The 19,359-nt window shown below is 48.3% G+C and overlaps 10 protein-coding genes and 1 non-coding gene across 11 annotated transcripts; 7 read left to right on the top strand and 4 right to left on the bottom strand.

The window, feature by feature from the left end:
- Nucleotides 1-50: 50 nt before the first annotated feature.
- BJ212DRAFT_1577621 (uncharacterized protein) lies at nt 51-1,059 on the top strand (the record flags this gene model as incomplete). Its single annotated transcript, XM_041342198.1, has 5 exons — nt 51-210; nt 270-479; nt 535-723; nt 776-872; nt 926-1,059. Exons 1-5 carry the CDS (start codon nt 187-189, stop codon nt 1,057-1,059), a joined length of 654 nt encoding a protein of 217 aa, XP_041192195.1. The 5' UTR covers nt 51-186.
- A 301-nt stretch (nt 1,060-1,360) lies between these two features.
- BJ212DRAFT_1359171 (uncharacterized protein) lies at nt 1,361-1,862 on the top strand. Its single transcript, XM_041335843.1, has one exon. The coding sequence runs from the start codon at nt 1,552-1,554 to the stop codon at nt 1,756-1,758; it is 207 nt and encodes a 68-aa protein (XP_041192194.1). The 5' UTR covers nt 1,361-1,551; the 3' UTR covers nt 1,759-1,862.
- Nucleotides 1,863-2,726: 864 nt separating this feature from the next.
- On the bottom strand, nt 2,727-4,043 carry BJ212DRAFT_1300256 (phospholipase C/P1 nuclease domain-containing protein; the record flags this gene model as incomplete). The annotated part of the gene is made up of 3 exons (XM_041332963.1): nt 2,727-3,400; nt 3,450-3,914; nt 3,965-4,043. The coding sequence occupies 3 exons, from the start codon at nt 4,041-4,043 to the stop codon at nt 2,727-2,729; spliced, it is 1,218 nt and encodes a 405-aa protein (XP_041192193.1).
- Nucleotides 4,044-4,219: 176 nt separating this feature from the next.
- Nucleotides 4,220-5,618, top strand: BJ212DRAFT_1359164 (uncharacterized protein). The gene is made up of 4 exons (XM_041335842.1): nt 4,220-4,396; nt 4,463-4,780; nt 4,838-4,988; nt 5,088-5,618. Exons 1-4 carry the CDS (start codon nt 4,268-4,270, stop codon nt 5,495-5,497), a joined length of 1,008 nt encoding a protein of 335 aa, XP_041192192.1. The 5' UTR covers nt 4,220-4,267; the 3' UTR covers nt 5,498-5,618.
- On the bottom strand, nt 5,615-5,698 carry BJ212DRAFT_t73. Its single transcript has one exon. It is a non-coding gene; the product is annotated as a tRNA-Ala (tRNA).
- Nucleotides 5,699-6,090: 392 nt separating this feature from the next.
- BJ212DRAFT_1359160 (uncharacterized protein) lies at nt 6,091-7,191 on the bottom strand (the record flags this gene model as incomplete). The annotated part of the gene is made up of 3 exons (XM_041335841.1): nt 6,728-7,191; nt 6,441-6,687; nt 6,091-6,137 (listed from the first exon to the last, which is right to left on the bottom strand). The coding sequence occupies exons 1-3, from the start codon at nt 7,004-7,006 to the stop codon at nt 6,091-6,093; spliced, it is 573 nt and encodes a 190-aa protein (XP_041192191.1). The 5' UTR covers nt 7,007-7,191.
- An 810-nt stretch (nt 7,192-8,001) lies between these two features.
- BJ212DRAFT_1273360 (uncharacterized protein) lies at nt 8,002-8,187 on the top strand (the record flags this gene model as incomplete). The annotated part of the gene is made up of 1 exon (XM_041331079.1): nt 8,002-8,187. One exon carries the CDS (start codon nt 8,002-8,004, stop codon nt 8,185-8,187), a length of 186 nt encoding a protein of 61 aa, XP_041192190.1.
- A 789-nt stretch (nt 8,188-8,976) lies between these two features.
- BJ212DRAFT_1359146 (uncharacterized protein) lies at nt 8,977-10,091 on the top strand. Its single transcript, XM_041335840.1, is given in 5 exon segments — nt 8,977-9,081; nt 9,119-9,463; nt 9,507-9,664; nt 9,670-10,013; nt 10,066-10,091. 3 exon segments carry the CDS (start codon nt 8,985-8,987, stop codon nt 9,662-9,664), a joined length of 600 nt encoding a protein of 199 aa, XP_041192189.1. The 5' UTR covers nt 8,977-8,984; the 3' UTR covers nt 9,670-10,013; nt 10,066-10,091.
- Nucleotides 10,092-11,144: 1,053 nt separating this feature from the next.
- BJ212DRAFT_1359136 (Chs5p-Arf1p-binding proteins-domain-containing protein) lies at nt 11,145-14,091 on the top strand. Its single transcript, XM_041335839.1, is given in 14 exon segments — nt 11,145-11,266; nt 11,319-11,361; nt 11,416-11,489; nt 11,540-11,688; nt 11,741-11,833; nt 11,893-11,979; nt 11,999-12,069; nt 12,123-12,308; nt 12,368-12,585; nt 12,634-12,691; nt 12,712-12,779; nt 12,826-13,452; nt 13,509-13,802; nt 13,852-14,091. 14 exon segments carry the CDS (start codon nt 11,219-11,221, stop codon nt 14,017-14,019), a joined length of 2,184 nt encoding a protein of 727 aa, XP_041192188.1. The 5' UTR covers nt 11,145-11,218; the 3' UTR covers nt 14,020-14,091.
- A 227-nt stretch (nt 14,092-14,318) lies between these two features.
- Nucleotides 14,319-17,274, top strand: BJ212DRAFT_1273614 (uncharacterized protein; the record flags this gene model as incomplete). Its single annotated transcript, XM_041331102.1, has 6 exons — nt 14,319-14,453; nt 14,509-14,859; nt 14,919-15,557; nt 16,106-16,761; nt 16,820-17,118; nt 17,174-17,274. The coding sequence occupies 6 exons, from the start codon at nt 14,319-14,321 to the stop codon at nt 17,272-17,274; spliced, it is 2,181 nt and encodes a 726-aa protein (XP_041192187.1).
- A 1,384-nt stretch (nt 17,275-18,658) lies between these two features.
- On the bottom strand, nt 18,659-19,111 carry BJ212DRAFT_1273516 (uncharacterized protein; the record flags this gene model as incomplete). The annotated part of the gene is made up of 1 exon (XM_041331095.1): nt 18,659-19,111. The coding sequence occupies one exon, from the start codon at nt 19,109-19,111 to the stop codon at nt 18,659-18,661; it is 453 nt and encodes a 150-aa protein (XP_041192186.1).
- Between the last annotated feature and the right edge of the window lie 248 nt (nt 19,112-19,359).

Here is a 19,359-nt window from a genome sequence, read left to right as displayed (position 1 = left end):
GGAGAGTCTCAAATCCCTATCCACTGCATCGTAGCTTCATTTGAAATTTGATATTGACCCGCGTTGATCACATACTAGTGGGGCTGTCCACCATCTAGAAATCTCCACAGCTTCATCCGCCATTTCCTTATAATCGGTTCTCAGTATGAGCATTAGTCCGACATCTGTACTCTTCTACTTCACTTCATGCCTTCACTTCGTTCCACTCAGGTACGCTTTCAAAATTTAAGAATCCTTGCTGTATCACTGAACCACGCTTGCCTTTCAAGTCATATGATGCGACTGCTGACCCAAGAGCTCTTGCTGAAGAACAACTCCCCGAGGCCCTTCATTGCACGTCTCTCTCGACGAGAGTACTTTGTTTTTTAGCGCTTGGACGCCTAGATCTTGAAGATCATTGGAAGTCCCTCCAATCAGAGCAAGCATTCGAAACCGTCAGAACTAGGTTGTGCTCTATCCTGACCAGTACTATCACCACAGTAAGCTGTCCCGCTCCGCGCGAGCTGAATCCGGTGCTGACATACTTTCAAAAAGGCGGGCGTTATCCTTGCTATGAGTGGTGTTTTCGTCACCACCGGCTCTCCTGTGTCATACTTTGACTATACATCACCCGCTCCTCATTGCCTGCTCTTTATATCCCTCATACTCGCTATGATCGCGCTGTTGACATCCGGCTCGAGCATGATACGTTGGCTACACACCGATCGGCATTGGATTCAAGAGGTAAGGGTCATCATCGACATACCGATTGCATGACTGACATAAATATGATCAGCAACTTAAGTTAGGCGGCTACTTCGTATTGTCCTACCTGTTGTCAGTGGTCACCCCCATGTTCTTCGTCGCTTGCTCCCTGCATTGTTTCGTATTTGGTGAGTTGTTCCGTCATTTGAGGCTCTCTCTGGTCTCATGCATTTCACCCCAGCGATGCTGATTGCAGGGTTTTCCTCTCAGAACATGATCTGCCGCGTCGTCACTGCGGTCTGGATGATCACATACGTCGTCAACATCGGAACAATATTGATGGAAACTAGGTGGAAGTATGCTCAATCACGCTAGATATCGCGGGTAGTTTTCGCTTCCCGCCGTGTTGCTCTTTGTTTTACCCGCGGGCGGCAGTTTGCCTATGTTCCATACTATTATATATATCGGTAATGGTGCAAGCGCCCATCCCTGACTCGTGGATTTTCGCTTGCGACAAGTCTCGATCACGCTAGATATCGCCAGTAGTTTTCACTTTCTTACTTTGCTCCTTGTTTTACCCGCGGACGGCAGTTTCCGTATGTTGCATATAACGTCCCGATATATATGGCACACACAAGTGTGCTCAAAATGTAGACGAGTGTGTGCAGTCCGTGACCTTCACTTACGACAATTTTTCAAGAGCGTTCCTCTCGCAAAAGCGCGAAGGAATCAGAAAGCACGACAGCATGTTTCCATTGGGTCTATCAAGTCAACCTAACCAACATCATACAATTTTTGTCAAGTAACAATACAGAAAGTACTAGGTCAATAGACCAACGACGAAGTCACAAAGTGAGTACCTAGAAAATGAGACGTCAGGTAAGAATTAACAACGATGAGATGCGTTCCCTCAGGAAGAACAGTTTGTCCATCATAAAAATCGGACATATGCTTGTATGTTATAGAGCATCTCGGGGAAAGGGGAGGATCATGGCGGAACACTCACCAGTACTACATTATTATACATCCATCACAGGAAGACCTGTAGAAGAGAAAAGAAGAGTAAGCAAGTGATGCAGATGAACACGGAGAAATGAAGATGAGAATCAGTTGGTGATGCATGTTACGAGTGATGGCTCATTGGAGACCGTCGCCGACTCGAGGATGGAAAGTATCGTCATCTAGAAAGATAGGTCGTGAGGCTTACCTTGGCCGGCATACATGATACGCCGTGTATGATGGTGAAGGTTCATGAAAAATAAGCTCGCTTGCCGAGCTTGATGATGAAGCGGAGTCTGGCGGAGACTCAAAAACACCTATACAGTTTCTGCTCGCGATTTTTTTATGCCATGATGTTCATGGCTCGCTCTCGTTTTCCTGTCCCCCAGTCGCATGGATCAAACGGATCAAGGTGAGCAAGAAGTTGTCTCCATGCCGGCGCTTTAGCGCTCCTTTTTGTGATGATACAATCAGTTCTGCTTCCGAAAGAGACACAATCTCTTGTGGACAACCTTTTACCAATAACTCTCAATCCTGATCAGCTTCTCTCGTTTTATGGAGAGGATAACATGCTAACTACTGCTTTTAAAGGTAAACGTAGCAGCTCTTCGTCCGGGACGCGTTGGTTGTGAAAGGGTGAGTGTTTGCTATAATATCGTACACCCTTTTTTGCAAGACGAAACCAAGTTCATCCATTCTTTGAGTCTCCCGTAGTTGCGCGTTCGTTCGGGCCGCTCTTGTTCGCAAGAGATGCGTCTATGCGTCGTTTTGATTCATTTTCGTTGGTCCGGCGGGTGTTGCCTTGCGTGGGACAAGAAAACATCGGCTTTTCTGATTTATGTTGTGTTGTTGTGAGGTCATGTTGAACACCTTACTTACTGTTATGTTTTAGGTTGACTGTAACATCGGATCTCCTTGGTGAGGTCTAGGAGTATGTACTTAAACACGAAACATGTCTGTTATGTCAATAGAATATGTTATGTTTTGGACATAACCTGCTACAGCACGGCGTTCTATGTTAGGTAGTACGTGGTATACTCAAATTACAACCTCCAAGTTCTATTTGAAAGAATCGAGCCCTCCATATCTGCAAAGAGCCAATTGAGAATAGCTGCAAGTCTGATACCACCCTGAGACATCAACTTCTCAACAATCCATGCATCCTGGATTGCCCCGGAATACTCGGGCGTGTCGAGCTCGAGGTATGGGTTCTTTCTCGGCCTAGAAGTCCAGTGAACTTCAGGTGTGTTATTGGATGAGCTACAGGTGTGATTGTCAGTCCCAGAGAAGGAAACACGGTTGTATGGTGGTTCATCCAAGGCCTTCGGGAACACGATCTGGCAGTTCAGAGCGTGGATGGGAGTTGCCCAATGGTATGGACACAAGGTTTCATCATCGGTGTTCAAACCTCCACCTGTGAGACGTGAACCCATAAGCCAGGACCCTATGCGACGCCCAAAAGTCCAAGATAGCCATTGCTCCCAGTGAGTTTGCAAGGACTGAACGGAAGGTTCGGCGGGACACGTTAGCCACGAGTCGAGCTCGTCCTCGTACTTGCCCATGATACCTTCCCAGACAATACGACGGATGTAAGGGTCGTAAATGGTGCCCCGAAGGTGAGTCTCAACTTCGGGAAGCGGCAGAGGGCGAGTATAGTTGGAGGGTATTGTACGGATTCTTTTCGCAATGAGGAGGCCATCCCACAGAGAGTGAAGGTCTATAGCGGCCGATAAGAAAAAGGAAAGATAAGAGCAGGAACAACTGACTGGTTACACGACTGTCAAATGAGACTTTGATTCCGTTCCCTCCTTTGTCACGTCCTGTGAGGTGCAATGGCATGTGCATATCCCCAACGAAGTGAATGAGAAACTTGAGTGCGACCTGCGCTGCATCATCATCGCTCTCAGTGGTCAGACCTGCTTTACGCAGGTCCATGTAATCCTCCAGAACACCTGTGGTGTTCCTTATGGCGCTAAGCACGTTGATATTCCTTCTACCCTCCCAGCCTTTCTCTCCCGGGAAAGCGCAAGTCTCGCTAGGATAGTCATCTGTTGCGCCGATGTAGTGCAGGGGGGCTGTCCACCTGTACTGTGGCAGACCGCGGACCTTGTCTGCCCAGGCAGCGACCGGAGCGAGATGGCAGTTGCCTTTGTAATTCAAGATGTCACACAGGATGGGCATGACTGAAGGATGCAGATGCATTTGAGCAACTGTCGCGACGACTTCATGACCTACAAGAGAATTAGACTTTTCAACAAACGCGACACTCTACCATACTCACCTACTGCTCCCCATGCACTGACGTATGGTATGATAGTAGACCCTGCGGCAAGAATGAGCGATACTTGCGAAAAGCGCATTGTGGTGGTTAAAAGCAAATTGATACTGGATGTGACACTTCTTATACCACGGAAGCCGGAACGTGTAGTCAGAGGGAAACCAAATGGGCCTCCACAGATAAGATGACGTAGTCAAGGCGTCTATAGTGAGAGACAAGAGGTTCGAGGATAAGGAAATACAATAATAGACACAGCCACAAGCTACAGGGAACTTGAACCTTATTATACAGATCTCTCATCGCAAAATGTTCAGATTCAACTTCGACGTGGAGGACGATACTACAAATGTAGATCACACAACACAAAACAAGGGGCCCGATTCTATGCAGGCAGTCGTCCCGGACACATTCACAGAGCTTTTTCTCGTAGATGTGGTACGTCTAATTACTGCTCGTCTTCATTCTGTAAACACTGATACTGGATGTGGGCGCAAGGATTAGCTAAACAGCCTACCATCCAAAATATCTTACTCTCCAATCACAATCCCACTTGCCAGCGGAGGTGAACTTTCACTTCCACGCCGTGATCTGTTCGATGCAAGATTTCAATTGATTTCACAACATGCCGATGACCCGGATGCATTGGAGCAATCGTCTATCAGCGCACGGCCTGCGCTGCACTTCTTAGATGCACCCTCTGACCTTGTGCCTCTTGTCTATGAGGGCGGCTTGAAGACTTGGGAATGTAGTCTTGATCTTGCTAGCTATCTGGACGGCATAAGCTCGCAGTTTGATGTAAGCGGCAAGCGTGTGCTGGAGGTGAGCATCTATCTCTTTGCTCTGAGGGTACTCTAGAGCTCATTAATCGCTTCGCAGATCGGATGTGGCACATCGATACCGTCGCTGTACATTCTTCATCGAATATTTTCCTCCTCACCTTCTCAGAATCAGACGCATATCCACCTCCAAGACTATAACGCCTCCGTGTTGGAATTGGTGACAATTCCCAATATTATTCTAACCTGGTGTTCGTAAAATTCAGATATTTTCTTTCTTCACGTCTCACCTGAGATACAGATCTGTCAGAGGCAGCAGAGACATACCGCAAGTCGGAGGAACTGGGCAGACTCTCCTTTGGAGTTGAACATCTCGGAAGGTCTCAAAGACGCATTCCATCAGTCCTTGATGACTTACGGACTCCATTTGCGTTTCTTCTCTGGCTCATGGGATACCTTCGACCTTCGAACTTCAGGTGGGAGCTACAACCTGGTGCTAACATCCGAGACCATATACCGGATGGAGTCTCTTCCGAGCCTTGCTACTATTATGCGCGGTGCTTGTAACGCTGAAGGCCCCAAAGACGTGTATGATTACCTCTGCCTTGTAGCTGCAAAAGTGCTCTACTTTGGTGTGGGTGGCGGAGTAGAAGAGTTTGTGCGATGTGTACGAGATTTAGATAAAGGAGGGACGGTTGACACTGTGTGGGAGAAAACACAGGGCGTCGAAAGGAGAGTAATCAGCGTTAGATGGAATTGACAATGTTATTTGATCCTTACCCGCGAGATGACAGAGCGGGATCATGTCGATGAGGAGGAAAACTGACGACGATAAAATATCAATATTTATTAGGATTGTTATGAACAGCAAAAAATGTGGACAAATCCGGACTCGAACCGGAGACCCCCCGCAGTCAGCGCCATGCTAAGCGGATGTGATAACCAGCTACACCATATGCCCGACGCACGATGTACCTATTACGGTAACCTAGATTAAACGTTTAAACTAATGCCACTACTTTCTAAATTCCGACCGTCACTGACAATTCAAAAAGGAACGACTGTCTTCATCCTATCAGGACCTGACTAGAAGACCTATAGTACGTTCTTGATTGTTACGTGCAAAGGCTTACATCGTTCCCCCCTTCCAGGATGGTATTCAAAATAGCCGGCTAGGTATTCAGCTTCGAGCAAGTGCGCACATGGTTAGAGAAGCAAGGACAGCAACACCAGCACTTGCCGGACGAGTTTCTTGCCACCGATCTCAACTACTGGTTCAAAGAGAGAAACATCGACTATCTATGAGCCGTCGGTACCGACTATCCTCGAGGGAGCTTGCAGCCAGTCATCGTATTAGTTCGAAGGCGCAGAGAAGATCCCAAGTCGACGGTGGTCCGTTTCTATCATGTCAGGGAGTTGGATGCGGACCGTGAGGTGAAGAAGCAGGTATTGGAGGAGAGCGGCCTCGATGATGAAGATTTGCCTTGGGTCACTGTTGCGGACCCATTTTTCCGATGCTGATTCAAATGTCGTTGTCGTACTCAGATGGATATATTCTGCTCCTGCTAAATTTCGACTGCTTCGCTTACTTCGGGTGCTAGCAATGGTAATGCATTGAGTGCTCTAATAGCTCAAAGGACACCAATGCCGCAACGATCTTACTGTACAGACTGATGCTATCAATGACATGCTCAGCGGCTGACGTTTTCCTTTCCCTCCTAACACACCTTTGGCTACTTTCTCAAAAACACCTTCTAAATTATCTGCCGTCTCCCAACCGTCTCCACCTGGAGTCGGTGCTCGCCTCCCATGAACACTGAAACAATAGAATTTCCCGCCAAGCACAAGGATACCCACAAAGTCATCATGGGGATCCTTCGAAGCCAAAACCTCGATGTATTCATGCAACTGGACGCCCGCTGATTGATATGACCCTCCTTTCTTCTTCACCTCGATACACATCAATGGAATGTCTCAGGTCATCACCCACATGAACGATAATGAAGTCCGGTTCGAAGTAGGTGTCAGGGATCACTGGTGTACCCATGGAGTCTATAGACAATCCTTCATCTTCAAACGGCTGTCCGTTATTTGCGTCATTGGGAGGAGCACTGCGCCTGATTTTCGGCTGCGGCTTGACCATGAAGCAATCTACCGCAAAAACATGATTGGCGAGTTTATCGAGTGGCCCGTACCATGATGCCTCATAATGAGGAGGATTGAGATGCAACTCGTGCAAACGCTGCTTCCAAGGAGGAATTTTGGGCATGGCGGCTGAGAATATTGCGTGTTCATGGTCAGAACTCGGAATGAAGGATACGCTAACTCACTGTCAATACTTGGGGGAGAAAGTTACGGTATGTTGGATGGCCGTTCGATAAGCAAGAAAACATGTCTTTTAAAATACTCAACTAAGGGCTTCCATTCGGTAGTTGTGATCACGCAATCAGTAGCTATGATTGCAAGAAGCATTAGTGATGGTATGTGGACCGCAACAAATGTGAACAATTACCACGAATGTTGGCCGCCCACTGATCGGCAAACAGATAAGTAACTAAATTTGAGTTCCAAACGGAGCCTCGAGTCGAGGAACAATGTCAAACGATTCCAAAACATACGATAATTATCCACCTACTGATGCGACAACCGGATCAGAGCCTACTGGTGCTCGAAAGACAATGCCCAACGGCTGATAAAAGTTGGCCGCCTCCAGCAGATCATGATCAGTGGCCGAACAGGTAGTGCGACAATCGGATCAGATATCTCAAAGGGTCGACCCTGGGATAAGTGGAATTGAAGAAATCCTGGAGATTCAAGAACAATGCCATCGGCGGTAGAAATTTCGAAGAACCTCGTATTCGTCTGATAGACCAATGATCAATGATCTGATCATAATACACGGTGGCAAGCACGTGACCTTTCATGGTTTACTTTAATAGGTCGCGTTGTGAGTCGCCACCCACTAACGTCAGTCTAAACCAGAGTCCCCCAACTTGATCTTATTTTTCCTTCCTGACAGGTCGTATGTTCATGCAGTCCTTTATTGTGCGCACATAGGCCTATGTTATTCCCCCCTTCAGGATGGTGCTCAAAATAGCCGGTTGGGTGTTCAGCTTCGAGCAAGCGCGCGCATGGTTAAAGAAACAAGACCACCCATACCAGCACTCACCAGACGAGTTCCTTGCCACCGAGCTCAATTTCTGGCTCAAAGAGAGAAACATCGATTATCTGTGGGCTGTCGGCACCGACTATCCTCGAGGGAGTATGCAGCCAGTCATCGTATTGGCTCGAAGGCGCAGAGAAGATCCCAAGTCAACGGTGTCTCATTTCTATCGTGTCAGGGAGTTGGATGCAGACCGTGAAGTGAAGAAGCGAGTGTTGGAAGAGAGTGGACTGAATGATGAGGATTTGCCTTGGGTCACTGTTGTGGATCCATTTTTCGAATACTGACTGTTGTCGTGGCTTGAATGCAATCAACGAAATGGCGCCGGGGTGTGTCAATAACAGTAAATTTGGCGCCTTGGACTGACGGTCACAATGACTTGACACGCGGTTGTGAAGTTTCCTTTTGGTCTGACCGGGGGAGACTATACGGCTAATTTGCGATGAATCTGCAAAGCGATAACTCGAGTGTTCGAACTACCGTAAATCTGTGAGGAAGGTTTCATTTTGTTGCTCGAAAATAACTTGAAAAATGCAGGACTGTCGGACGCATGCCGGTGGTGACTCCTTTGTTCAACCAGGGCCGGTGTACCATAAATCCCCTATGTGGGAAGGCCGGCGGCGGCGGCAGCGCGGTAAACGATTTAAACATCCATCCACTCGAACTCGAGCAGATCTTGCTACGAATTGTCACTCTATCATAAACTCAGTTTTGGTAGTCTCATTTTGTATAACCATCTTCGTACTCGTCGTCGTTCGACCGAGGTGGCCATCACTCATTTAATTTCCAACCATACTGTCGAACCCAACTAGTACTTCATTGATTTCTTTCATTCCCTCCCACAACTTGTAGTCATCTGCTGTCAATGAGTAACTGGGAGAAGCTGTCACGGGTCGCTGTCAAGGGTACTGAATATGATTCTCCTGAGCACCAATCTCATCCGAAATGTTTGGAAGGGACCCGGGTGGACCTGCTCAAGTACATCGATAGGTTATTGGACAACCAACAGGAGAGCCGAATCATTTGGTTGCATGGCACAGCAGGCGACGGAAAGTCTGCTGTTGCGTTCATTATGGCTCAAAGAATGAGACTTCTGAAAGTGACGGAACCGACTAATATCAAAATGCGTCTCGCTGGGACATTCTTTTTCTCTCGCAAGCACACAAAACGCAGCACATCTGGTTATTTCTTTGCGATGCTTGCCTACCAGCTTGCCAGGCAATTTCCGCAGCGTCCAGAAAGACGTGCACAAAGCTATCCACGAGAATCCTGCTGTTCAAGACCCCGATAAGTCTCTTCACGACCAGATGAAGGCATTGTTTCACCGACCCCTCTGGCACCTTCGATTCCGACTAAGCGGGTGCCTGCCTCCAGTGTTTGTCATCAACGGCCTTGATGAATGCGAACCCAAGGTCGTTGCTGATCTGATATCCCTACTTGGGGAAGTTCTTCGTGATCCTGAGCTACCCGTGATCCACATCCTGCTCACAAGTCGCTTGGAAGAACATATCCGGAAAGCTATCCAAACAGAGGAAATGCGCCTGCTGGTATGTGAGATACCAGGTGAGCACTTCTGGGGAGGGTGTTGCTGCCACCATCTCATTAGACGTGCGAGCACTGAGCGGAGCGGGTGGTGTAGAGTCAAAGTATGACACAGGAGACCCCGTAGTGACGAAAACACCACTTAGAGCGAGGATGACACTTGCCTTCGTGAAAGTACTGTCAGCGTCGGCTAGAGTTCGCGACGCACGAGGTGTTGGCTAGCTTACTGTGGCGATAGTGCTAACCATGATAGAGCCCTAACAGTTTCAAACGCTGGCTCGGATTGCAGCGACTTCCATGAGCATCAAGATCTGGGCGTCCCAGTGCCGGAAAACAAAGTACCCTCATTAAGGGGGACGTGCGACGAAGGGCTTCGGGGAGGGGTTGTTCGTCGGCAAGTGCTCTTAGGTTAGCAGCAGTCACATATAAATTGAAAGGTAAGTGTAGTTCAGTGACACAGCAAGGATTCCAAAGTTTTCAAAGCGCACCTCGATGGAATAGAGTGAGGCCATGAAGTGAAATAGATGGACTACCCCATACTGACATTCAAACAGGAACTATTCAACGCGGACTGGGACCAATCTCAGCATCTTGTTCTCCTCATCCACGTCTTGCTGTCTGACCTTATTAACAGTGTCTTGATCGTCTGAAGTCAGAACTTCTCAACTGTATTCGTGAATTGCTGGACGGCGAGGAGCAGGGTCGAATGATTTAGCTGCATGGTATGGCGGGCGTCGGAAAGCCTATATATATAATAAAATCAAAATAAACAAACATGTCGCATTCATTGTAGCCGAAAGGATCAGAGGTCTATCTGACGGTGACAGAACATATCTATATCGCGAAACGGCTCGCAGGAACCTTTTCGTTCTCGCGTAAACACACAACCGGACACTTCTCTGTGACCCTTGCTTATTAGCTTGCGAGCAATTTTCAGTGTCCAGGAGGATATTAACGGAACTATCGATGTTATCATAGAGAATCCTGCCATTCCAGACCCCTACAAGTCTCTTCGCGACTACATGGAGGCCCTGTATCTCTGACCTCTCCGGAGGCTTCAGTTCAGACTGCATGAGTGTCCGGCTTTGGCGTTTGTTGTCGATGCCCTTGATCTCGAAACTATTACTCACCGTTCTCATTTCCCTGCTTGGCCAAGCTCTCCGTGAACCTGATCTTCCCGTGGTTTACACCTCACTCACGAGTCGTTTAGAAGAGCACGTTCGTAAAGCCATGCAGACAGCAGCGCCTGCACATTTTGGGGCGAGTTATACGATGCCGAGCAGTATGTAGTGCCCAGTGGGTAGTGTGTCAACGCGCAACGGTGCCAATTGAGCGGAAACGGCGTAGGCAATAAACAATATTGGGAGCGATCGTGAGGTACCCCTGGTTTCGGCTTCTTACAGTCTTCTTGAAGAATTTGCCTTGAGTGATGGCCGAATGAGTGCTTCCTCCTAGTCTCCCGGAGTCAGACCTGAATAGAAGCCTGGGGGAAGTCAGTCGTTCTCCCGATGATTGTGACTTAAGGTATACCGGAAATAACGATTTTCTCTTTTGCAAGGGCATGGCTGCGTGCATCCGCCCATCAACATCTCAACCACGATATCATTTGATAGGACTTGTCGAAGATGAAACTTTCAACATAGAGCAGGTCGCACAGCCACAGGCGTTGTTTGGCAACAGCCTCAGGAACAAATATGGCGCGTCTTCAACATCGTCCTTGATATTGCATAGGTGGCAGGCACGCCAATTGACAGCTTTGAATAGACGTCGATCATCATGGCGGACGCAACGGCGTCCTTTAAAGATGTCCCAGAGCTGTTCGAGGTTGGTATAATTCTCATGGCTGCGGACCAATGTCAGGCTCACTCTGTTTCAGGTTGAACTTGGAGAAGCTTTGACGGCAAGGACCGAAAGCCTTGGTCAGTCAAGCATGTTTCGGCCTTACTTGTTGAAACATTAACGATGCATAACAGCAACATTCCGCGAACTTGGCCCCCCAGACCTCTGTCATATTGTGAAGAGTACAGGACGTACTGGACAACGCGATGTGAGTTCTAACATCTGGGATCTGCGGCACGTATATTAACAATTGGTCAGATTGGCTCGTATCATTTCGTGTCAGGAGTGGATGCGTCCTCTTCAGCATCACTCGCCGCGTACATCAATTCTCTCACATACTCCATCGAGGACAATTCTGCTTGGTTTTCGAAGAGTACAGCATGGAAAGTCAGGAATGGCTGTTATTGGTTTGTTCTCACTACCTTTATGCCTCCATATATGCCGAATACTTTGTTAAAGCTGCTTCAACGCGTTCTCTCGCGTCGATATCCGTGTAGATGTGAAGATCCCAGGAGGTGTCGTTGCTTATGTTGTAGATCTTCGTGGCGAGCGGTGTGTATTCCCTTGTGTCACGTATCGAGTTATTGATTGATTGTGCTTGTGGGCTCTAGACACGAAGCGACTCCAGAAATGTGGCAAGAAACATACCTCTCTGCGCTGCTTCGGGCTATCCTCTACTCTGATGACCCGACTTACTGGTTGGAAGCTTACCGCAAGCTTGATCCCTATCACTACAATTGAAGGCGAACTCCGATTTTTGCAGGCGGCTGAGGCCTTGTTTATGAAGGGTGAACACTTACACCTCTCGCCTTACTTGTTCAAGAAGCTGATCCCAATATAGGATGGCAGGTCGGATCAGACCCCGAGATACAGGTTGCTACTGTGGTTTCTAACCACTTAACTGCGGGTGTAATGAAGTACTTCAGCGACAGCGGTCGCTGTCAGCCAGCAGCCAACTTATTCGAGAAATTGGCTGCACGGGAGCCGGAAATTGCCTCGCTTCTGGCAAGAAGTTACATTGGAATGAGTACGCTGGTTTCTTCCTCTTTCCAGGATGCCGTCCCGTCTGACGTTTTTTATGACAAGACGAGGAAGTAAAGGCAGTCCAGATCATGTCTGCTGCCATGAAGCATACTCCACACTCTTACACCCTTCTTCACGTACAAAGTGATTTCCTTCGGTCTAAGGGCAGGCCGGACTGGGCATTAAAACTCGCGAGAGAGGCTGTTAATTGTGCACCGAGTGAATTTGTTACTTGGGAGAAGCTCACCGAGCTATACATCGATATAAAAGACTACGAATCGGTATGCAGCTTTCTGAAGTGCGGTCAATTTCACTGACCGCCACCACAGGCGCTTTTAACGCTGAACTCATGTCCAATGTTCACTTTCAATGGACGTGATGCTCACCGTGCTCTTGTACCTGCAAAGTTCACTTGCCCTTCCAGCGCCAGATCGGCGACATCCTCCCTGAAAAAATTAAAAGTGATGATGATGTGGTTCGTGGGATTATTATATTGCTGTTCCCTTCTCATGTGTCTTCAGGCCGACCCTGCCCTCCTTCGCCTTCCTGCGCCTGGTCTTCGTGGAACGTGGGCGAGGGCCTATTCCCTGCTTACACGTCTTGTCTCTGATATAGGCTGGGACGAGTTACTGAAGACGCGGAGTGTAGTATTTGTTATGGAAGAAGAGTACCGGATGCAGAAGGCCCAGGCAGACATTCAAAAAGTGGTGACCACCAATGGTGGACGAGATGTGAACAAAGATGTCACAGTGATTCACGAGGATGGCTCTGTGACCGCGGGGAGTGCAACGCTCGCAGACGATGACGCGTCTACACGAGGGATGTCTAGCCCCCTCTCGGAATCGGAGAGCAAGCCCGAAATTGAGAATGGGCTGAATGTTTCCGCCATCCCGATCATCCGTGTGTCTTCAGAATCTGACACGGAACGCGAAATTGCAGAGTCCACCCGTAATGGCATTGCGGAACAGGACGAGGCAACAGAGTCAGCAAGCGTGCAAGGCATGACACTCGAGAAGCCAGTGCAGGCTGCTGCCGGGGAGGAGCCTGAGCCATCGCAGCTGTCAAACTCTAGTCAGGAGACGTTCTCATTCACAAACAAGCGCCTGTGTGAGCGTTGGCTAGATAATCTATTTATGGTCCTTTACGAGGTAAGAATCACTCCACAACTGGCAGGTCATTCTTTGAATGCAACGTATCTTCCCAGGACTTGCGGGTGTGGACTATCTTCCGAGCAGAAGTCGCACATTTCAAAACACAGCACGTTGCGTACCGAAAAACTGGCCTCGAATGGGAGATCCTCGGAGACCTAGGCATACGCTTACACCACAAAGAGGAGGCTAAAGAGGCTTATCAGCGATGCCTAGACACTTCGCGTTACTCCCAAAAGCCATGGGCAAAACTTTTAGAAATGTATGCCGAAGAAGGAGACATCACGCGCACAATTCAGGCTGCGATACGAGTAGCAGCATACCAATATGCTGATTATACGGAGATGACCGTGCGTGATGTCACCCTTTGCCTAGGGAAATAGCTCACCTTGCCTACAGTATCCAACGCTGATTGCGCGGTGCTTCTTCAAGTTAGGGCAGATTCATGGTCATGCCAAGATCTCGTTTACTCTTCTGAGCATGGGCTTACCCGACCCGATCCTGAAAATCATGGATAGCTACCTTCAATATGGAAAGACGTTTAAGGTGGAGGGATATGACTTTTAATCACTAGTCTTGTTCTTTGTTCGTACTGTTTTGATACCTCCATTGTGATTCATGTGGATACTTCGCTTCGCTTAAGATTAAATTTCAATGATCTGAAGGCGAAAAACGGCGTTCCACAGTGCACCAGGTTCATGATTGCCTTTCTAAGCCACCCGGAGGATAAGTTTCCGCCTTAGATGTCAATCCACAACGTTTCTTTCCATTTCCTTAGTCAACACCCACCATCTCATCGTATTTGAAAAGGCGTAGCACCAGAGACTTCAGTAGTTAGGTATCAGATGTACAGTGAGCTCGACATCATGGGGGACTCTCCTATCCGACGACTGTCCACCACCAGCTCAAACAGCAGCCTGAAGCGAGAAGAAGATCTCATCAATGCCTACGAAGCAGAAGAAGAACGGATCATCAACGTATTGTCTCGCAAACTCGAGCAGGTATGTAAGGGGTCACTTCTCTCTTTGAAAGTGACTTATTTCATGTCGTGTACAGCTTCGTGAGGAGAAAATTCAACTCGAAAACGCGCTCGAGGCAGAGTCGGAATCTCATGTGAATAGGCTTAGTCGGGAATTGTCTGCGCTTCGACTTCAGCAGCAGCGGCAGCAACAGCAACAGCAATCCGGGACAAATGGGACCACCGTTCCTCCAGACCATAGTGTGGGAGTTCCGATGTTTATGGCTGGTCGGGACCCTATGGTCCCAAGTGCAGAAGTCATGCTGGAAGCCATGAGACGGGAGAACGAGCAATTGCGCAACCGCCTAGTTGACACAGAAAGAGATTATGTACGAGTATCGCGGTTAAATGAGGTGTATCGTGAAGAGCTCCTTGAACATAGGAGACGGGTGAGCACAGACTTTTGATCTGTCTTGTGTGTATTTAACCATGCCTTCTCATATTCAAGCTCGGTCTGTCAGTCGACAACCTTGTTGGTCTGTCCTCGGCAGATCCGTATTCACAGCCTACGCATCGACGATCTGTGTCCAACCTATCATCGCCCAGTACATCTGTGACGCAACCTTCACAAGCGATCCATGGTGTCCCTATCCCCCGACCTTCCTCTTCGATACGGCGCCCAATGAACAATATGTCGGAAAGCAATACACCATTATCGCACTCTCCTTCCTCAACAGAGTCACCATTCCCGTTCTCGCCTATTATCGGAACAAATCCTACAAGTTATGTTAGTAATGGGACGCACATGACGACGCCACCATCGTCTACTTCGCTGACGTCAAATCCTCCATCAACATTCACTATTCCTCATATGTTGTCCTATCCCTCGGTACCACCGCCATCATTATCTTCTTCGTACGGGTCGCCTGTGGTGTCGTACATACCGCATCGCGACCACTCACTGTCTCCTGTGGTCCCTCTAAGTAGGCGCAGTTCGAACGCACGAGGAAGCATTGAGCGTCGCTTCGCGGACCCGATGAGTATCAGGAATAACAGGAGTCGGAGCAGACATGAGAGTGTTGAGAGGGGCGCACGCGTCGCGGAGACAGGACAATTGATTCCTCGGTCTCGCCGTGACAGTCAAAGCGTTTCAGCCACGCCATCGGAGGCATCTGCGGCAGTGGAGGGTTGACAGTCCAGATGAAAGGTCGTATCTTCACTTTCTGACTTTTCTAGCGCTACTATACATCGTTTTATGCTATCTTTGCTACTGGAGAGCTCATGTATGTAATAATGCCCATCAGCCATTGTCCCAACAGTTCGAACAATGTGCTTTGTACCGAATTGAAGTATGGAACTACACCGCCTATCGGCGCACTCCGTGATAGGACCCCGCACACCGACGGAGATGAGTAGCATTTACGAATACCTTCAAAGCTTGTATTCGGCAGACCTCAACAGCCTAGTTTCTCCCAAAGACCCTGTCTCTACTATCGGTTACGGTCTATTCGTGGTGAATGGCCATTTCGTAAGTCACTTTTTGTGACATACTGTTATCATTCAAATATTCACCTTTTCACGCCAAAAAAGATAGGAGCTTATCTTCATAAAAATTGACAAGCAGTTTATTATGCAACATTGTTTGTAGATTTCCGGGGTCCTCCCGCCGTGACACATCATTCGGATCCGCGGAAGCTTTTGAGTCACGTATTGGCGCGGTATAAAATCGCGTCGGGGGAGCATCGCCCCTTTTTTTCAATGTCTTACCAGTACCCATACACCCAAGGAAATATGTCAATGCCCCCAACACCCACAACACCATACTCATGGGAGACGACAGAACTCAACAACGACATTCCAGAGCAGCTTGATCATCATCAGCCTACTCAACACGCTTTGAATCCACAGCAACAACCTCAAAATATATACGCCATATCGCCTCCTATGATTGAGCTTCAAGAGCACGTGCCCATTGTTCCAAGTCAACGCCGAAGTGAGGTCCCACAGCACCTGCATCGTGTGTCATCAGTGTCAGGGACTTCTTCAAGAAGACAAAATGTCATGTCCCAAGATATGAGGCCTCATATACACGTTGATACGATGCGCAACATGGCAGCTAGCACTAGTCCGCCTTCTGGCCCACCATCTGCTAGTGGTGTGCATTCAGTCGGACCAGTGCGAGCGAAATTACCACCCGCACACAATATGGTGCATCCATATCGTCGCCCCCAGAGTGCGAACCCAAGACGAGAGAATGAATCAAATCCACACGTGAGATATCCAAGTAGCAGTTACACACCAGATCCGTCGGGACTAGCAGCCCGAACACCCACTCCTGCCTCATTACATAGGTGAGTGGTCGTGCATGAGATTCACTCAAGGGATGCATTCCTAAGATTCTTATTGTAGAACCGCCATTATCAGCCCATCCCATGTCATCCCGCCTATACCATCCAACGCGACATTTATACCCAGAGCCGATTACTTCTTTTGCAGCGAGAGTAGAGTGACAACAGCAATGTTTGAACTTCCAGGAGTGAAGAAGAGCGACCTGAAGATTGAATTATCAAGATTGCAGAACGGTGTGAAACAAGTGTCAATCACAGGAGAATCCCGACAGCCACTTCCAGACGGTTTGATAGCACTCAAGGAACGCAAGTACGGCAAGTTTCGCAGAGTAATTCCCGTTCGTCATGATACCCAGGCGAGTAGGCTAAATTCCCCTACGATTTTGCCGCTCAAGCGCGTATTTTCTTCAGAAAGAAGACGTCTCCGTCGCTTTAGAGGACGGTGTTCTCATTCTTCGCATTCACCTCGGACCACCGCTCGAGCCTGAAGAGTCAGAAATGATACCTATACCATAAGTGAGCCTGACTTCAAGTTCTCTCCAGTGTTGTCCATTGTACGCCATCTGTTCCGGTGGGAGTGGTGTGACATCTGATACCTTGTTCTCTCTGCCTCGCTAACACATCTAACTTTAAAAACATGCACAAACTTGCACTGTGCACTGTGCACTGTGCACTGTCGATTTGCTTTGATCGTTTCGCTGTCATCGTTCGGCCTCGAAGTTCTTATACCCGTAACGATTGTTGCATCTTGGCTTCCATAGTCTAGTATAATGTATTCATACATATATATTCCACACCCACTGTAGCACCATAGTATATATATCCTCTGTGATACCACACGATCATATCTTGATATCGATGTGCCACGCTTGAGCTTGATGGTCGGCCCATAGTAAAAAAGTTGGCATCCGCAAATAACCTGGGCTCTCGGTCCTCGGGAGATATTTTCACTATGGGCTCCTGATTCGTGCTTTATATCAATCTTATCGATCATCTTCAATAGGCGCCGATGCAGGGTCTCGGAGTTACTACAAATAGACCAATATTGGGGCACTTGTCGCCGATTTAACGCGACGCTGCCAGGGTTGTTTTTTTCACTGTCCAGATATCGGGCCTCAAGGCCTCACCACCAGTGTTGTGTCCGCTTTACTCATTTGCGAGCCTCGAGGGAGCGGTTGTAGTATTCTTTGATGACGTACTACTCTGACTTCTCAGAACAGTCATTTGCAAAATAGGGTCTGCTCTCGCTCTTCTCGACCCACCCTCCTCTGCGCTCTCTCTAAGTATTCAGACGCAACAGCTGAAAGTTTGTCCAGGATAATTGATCAAGGGGGTGCGTGGGAGGGCATGAGGTGAATGCACGCTCAAGGAAGTGAAGCTTGAACTTCAGTAGGTCAGTCGGGCACCCCAAGAAGGTAACCGAGGAGTTGAGGAATTGAAGAAGGATTCTGCTGCACAAAAAGTGCACGAACAGGGTGAGTCGCTGACTGTCAGTATTCTCTTCAACTTGTTCAAACATGCATAGCCGAGGAACGTCGAAAGTTACTTGAATGGATGAACCCTGTGTCTTGTACTGAAAAGCACGCCACCTCCTGTGGTCAGCGCAACCCCGGAACCGGTCGTTGGATTTTCCCAAATTATCAGTTTGCAAAGCTTTAGGCAGGCTGTGAGTAGTAAAAAGTCGATAGCTGTCGAAACAAGCGACTGGAGGTGAACGTTAACCGCAGAAGGTGGCTGGGACATATGCATCACCGACTGCTGTGACACGATGTCATATCATGCTTCAGTACTCAGTGATGGTCACTGAGTCTGTAACGTTAACATTTGTGTCGTTACACGGGGTCCGAGAAGAAAAGTATTATGGAACTTCATGATGCTATCGATGATACATATCTTATCGTTACCGTTTCCCAAACCTCGCTACCCATGTCTCCGCGACACTCGTACTTCCGGATAAATGTCTCTTTTTCTCAAGTTCCTTGTCTTTCTCCAGCCCCTCAAACATTGACGTATCCCCCAGCCAATCTATTCTCTTCAGTCGATTGACCTTGTCCTTCTCTTGCCTCGACTCTGCAGCTTTCTCGATTGCTTCTGTCCGTGTCTTATCATCAGCTACGATTGCCCACTCCACGTCTTCGATGTGCCTTTGTAGTTGTTTATGCAATTCTTCAAAGATTGCGCCGCAAGTGACTACAGACCCAGTAGGCGCACGGATGACGATTGACCAAGGGAATGCCTTCGAGATGATGAGAATCTTGAACGTGGGCAATTCCAATGCTGGAATGCGGCTGATTTGTGACCATGTAGATGGCACTATCCCTTCCTGCGGGGGCCTGCGGATGTCGAAGCGCATGCCTGACCCAACTTGAAGGATGGGGGAGAGGCGGTTACTGGGTTTGGTGCGCAGAGAAAATGTCAAGATCACATAGATAAGTGAGATTGAAGGGCATGCATACGGTTGAACCTGTGCCGTCGTGTTGGCTGATACCGCTGTTTGTATTCTCTTTAGTACTGGTCCGTTGGTCAGCACACGATCTGGATTGGTACTCATAATGAAGCTTGTGGTGTATAATCAAAATACATGCTGCGAGTATATCAGCC

Source organism: Suillus subaureus (assembly GCF_016647635.1).
Source record: "Suillus subaureus strain MN1 chromosome Unknown BJ212scaffold_19, whole genome shotgun sequence".
Classification (NCBI taxonomy): Eukaryota; Fungi; Basidiomycota; class Agaricomycetes; order Boletales; family Suillaceae; genus Suillus; species Suillus subaureus.
This window is presented reverse-complemented; position numbering and strand designations above follow the sequence as displayed.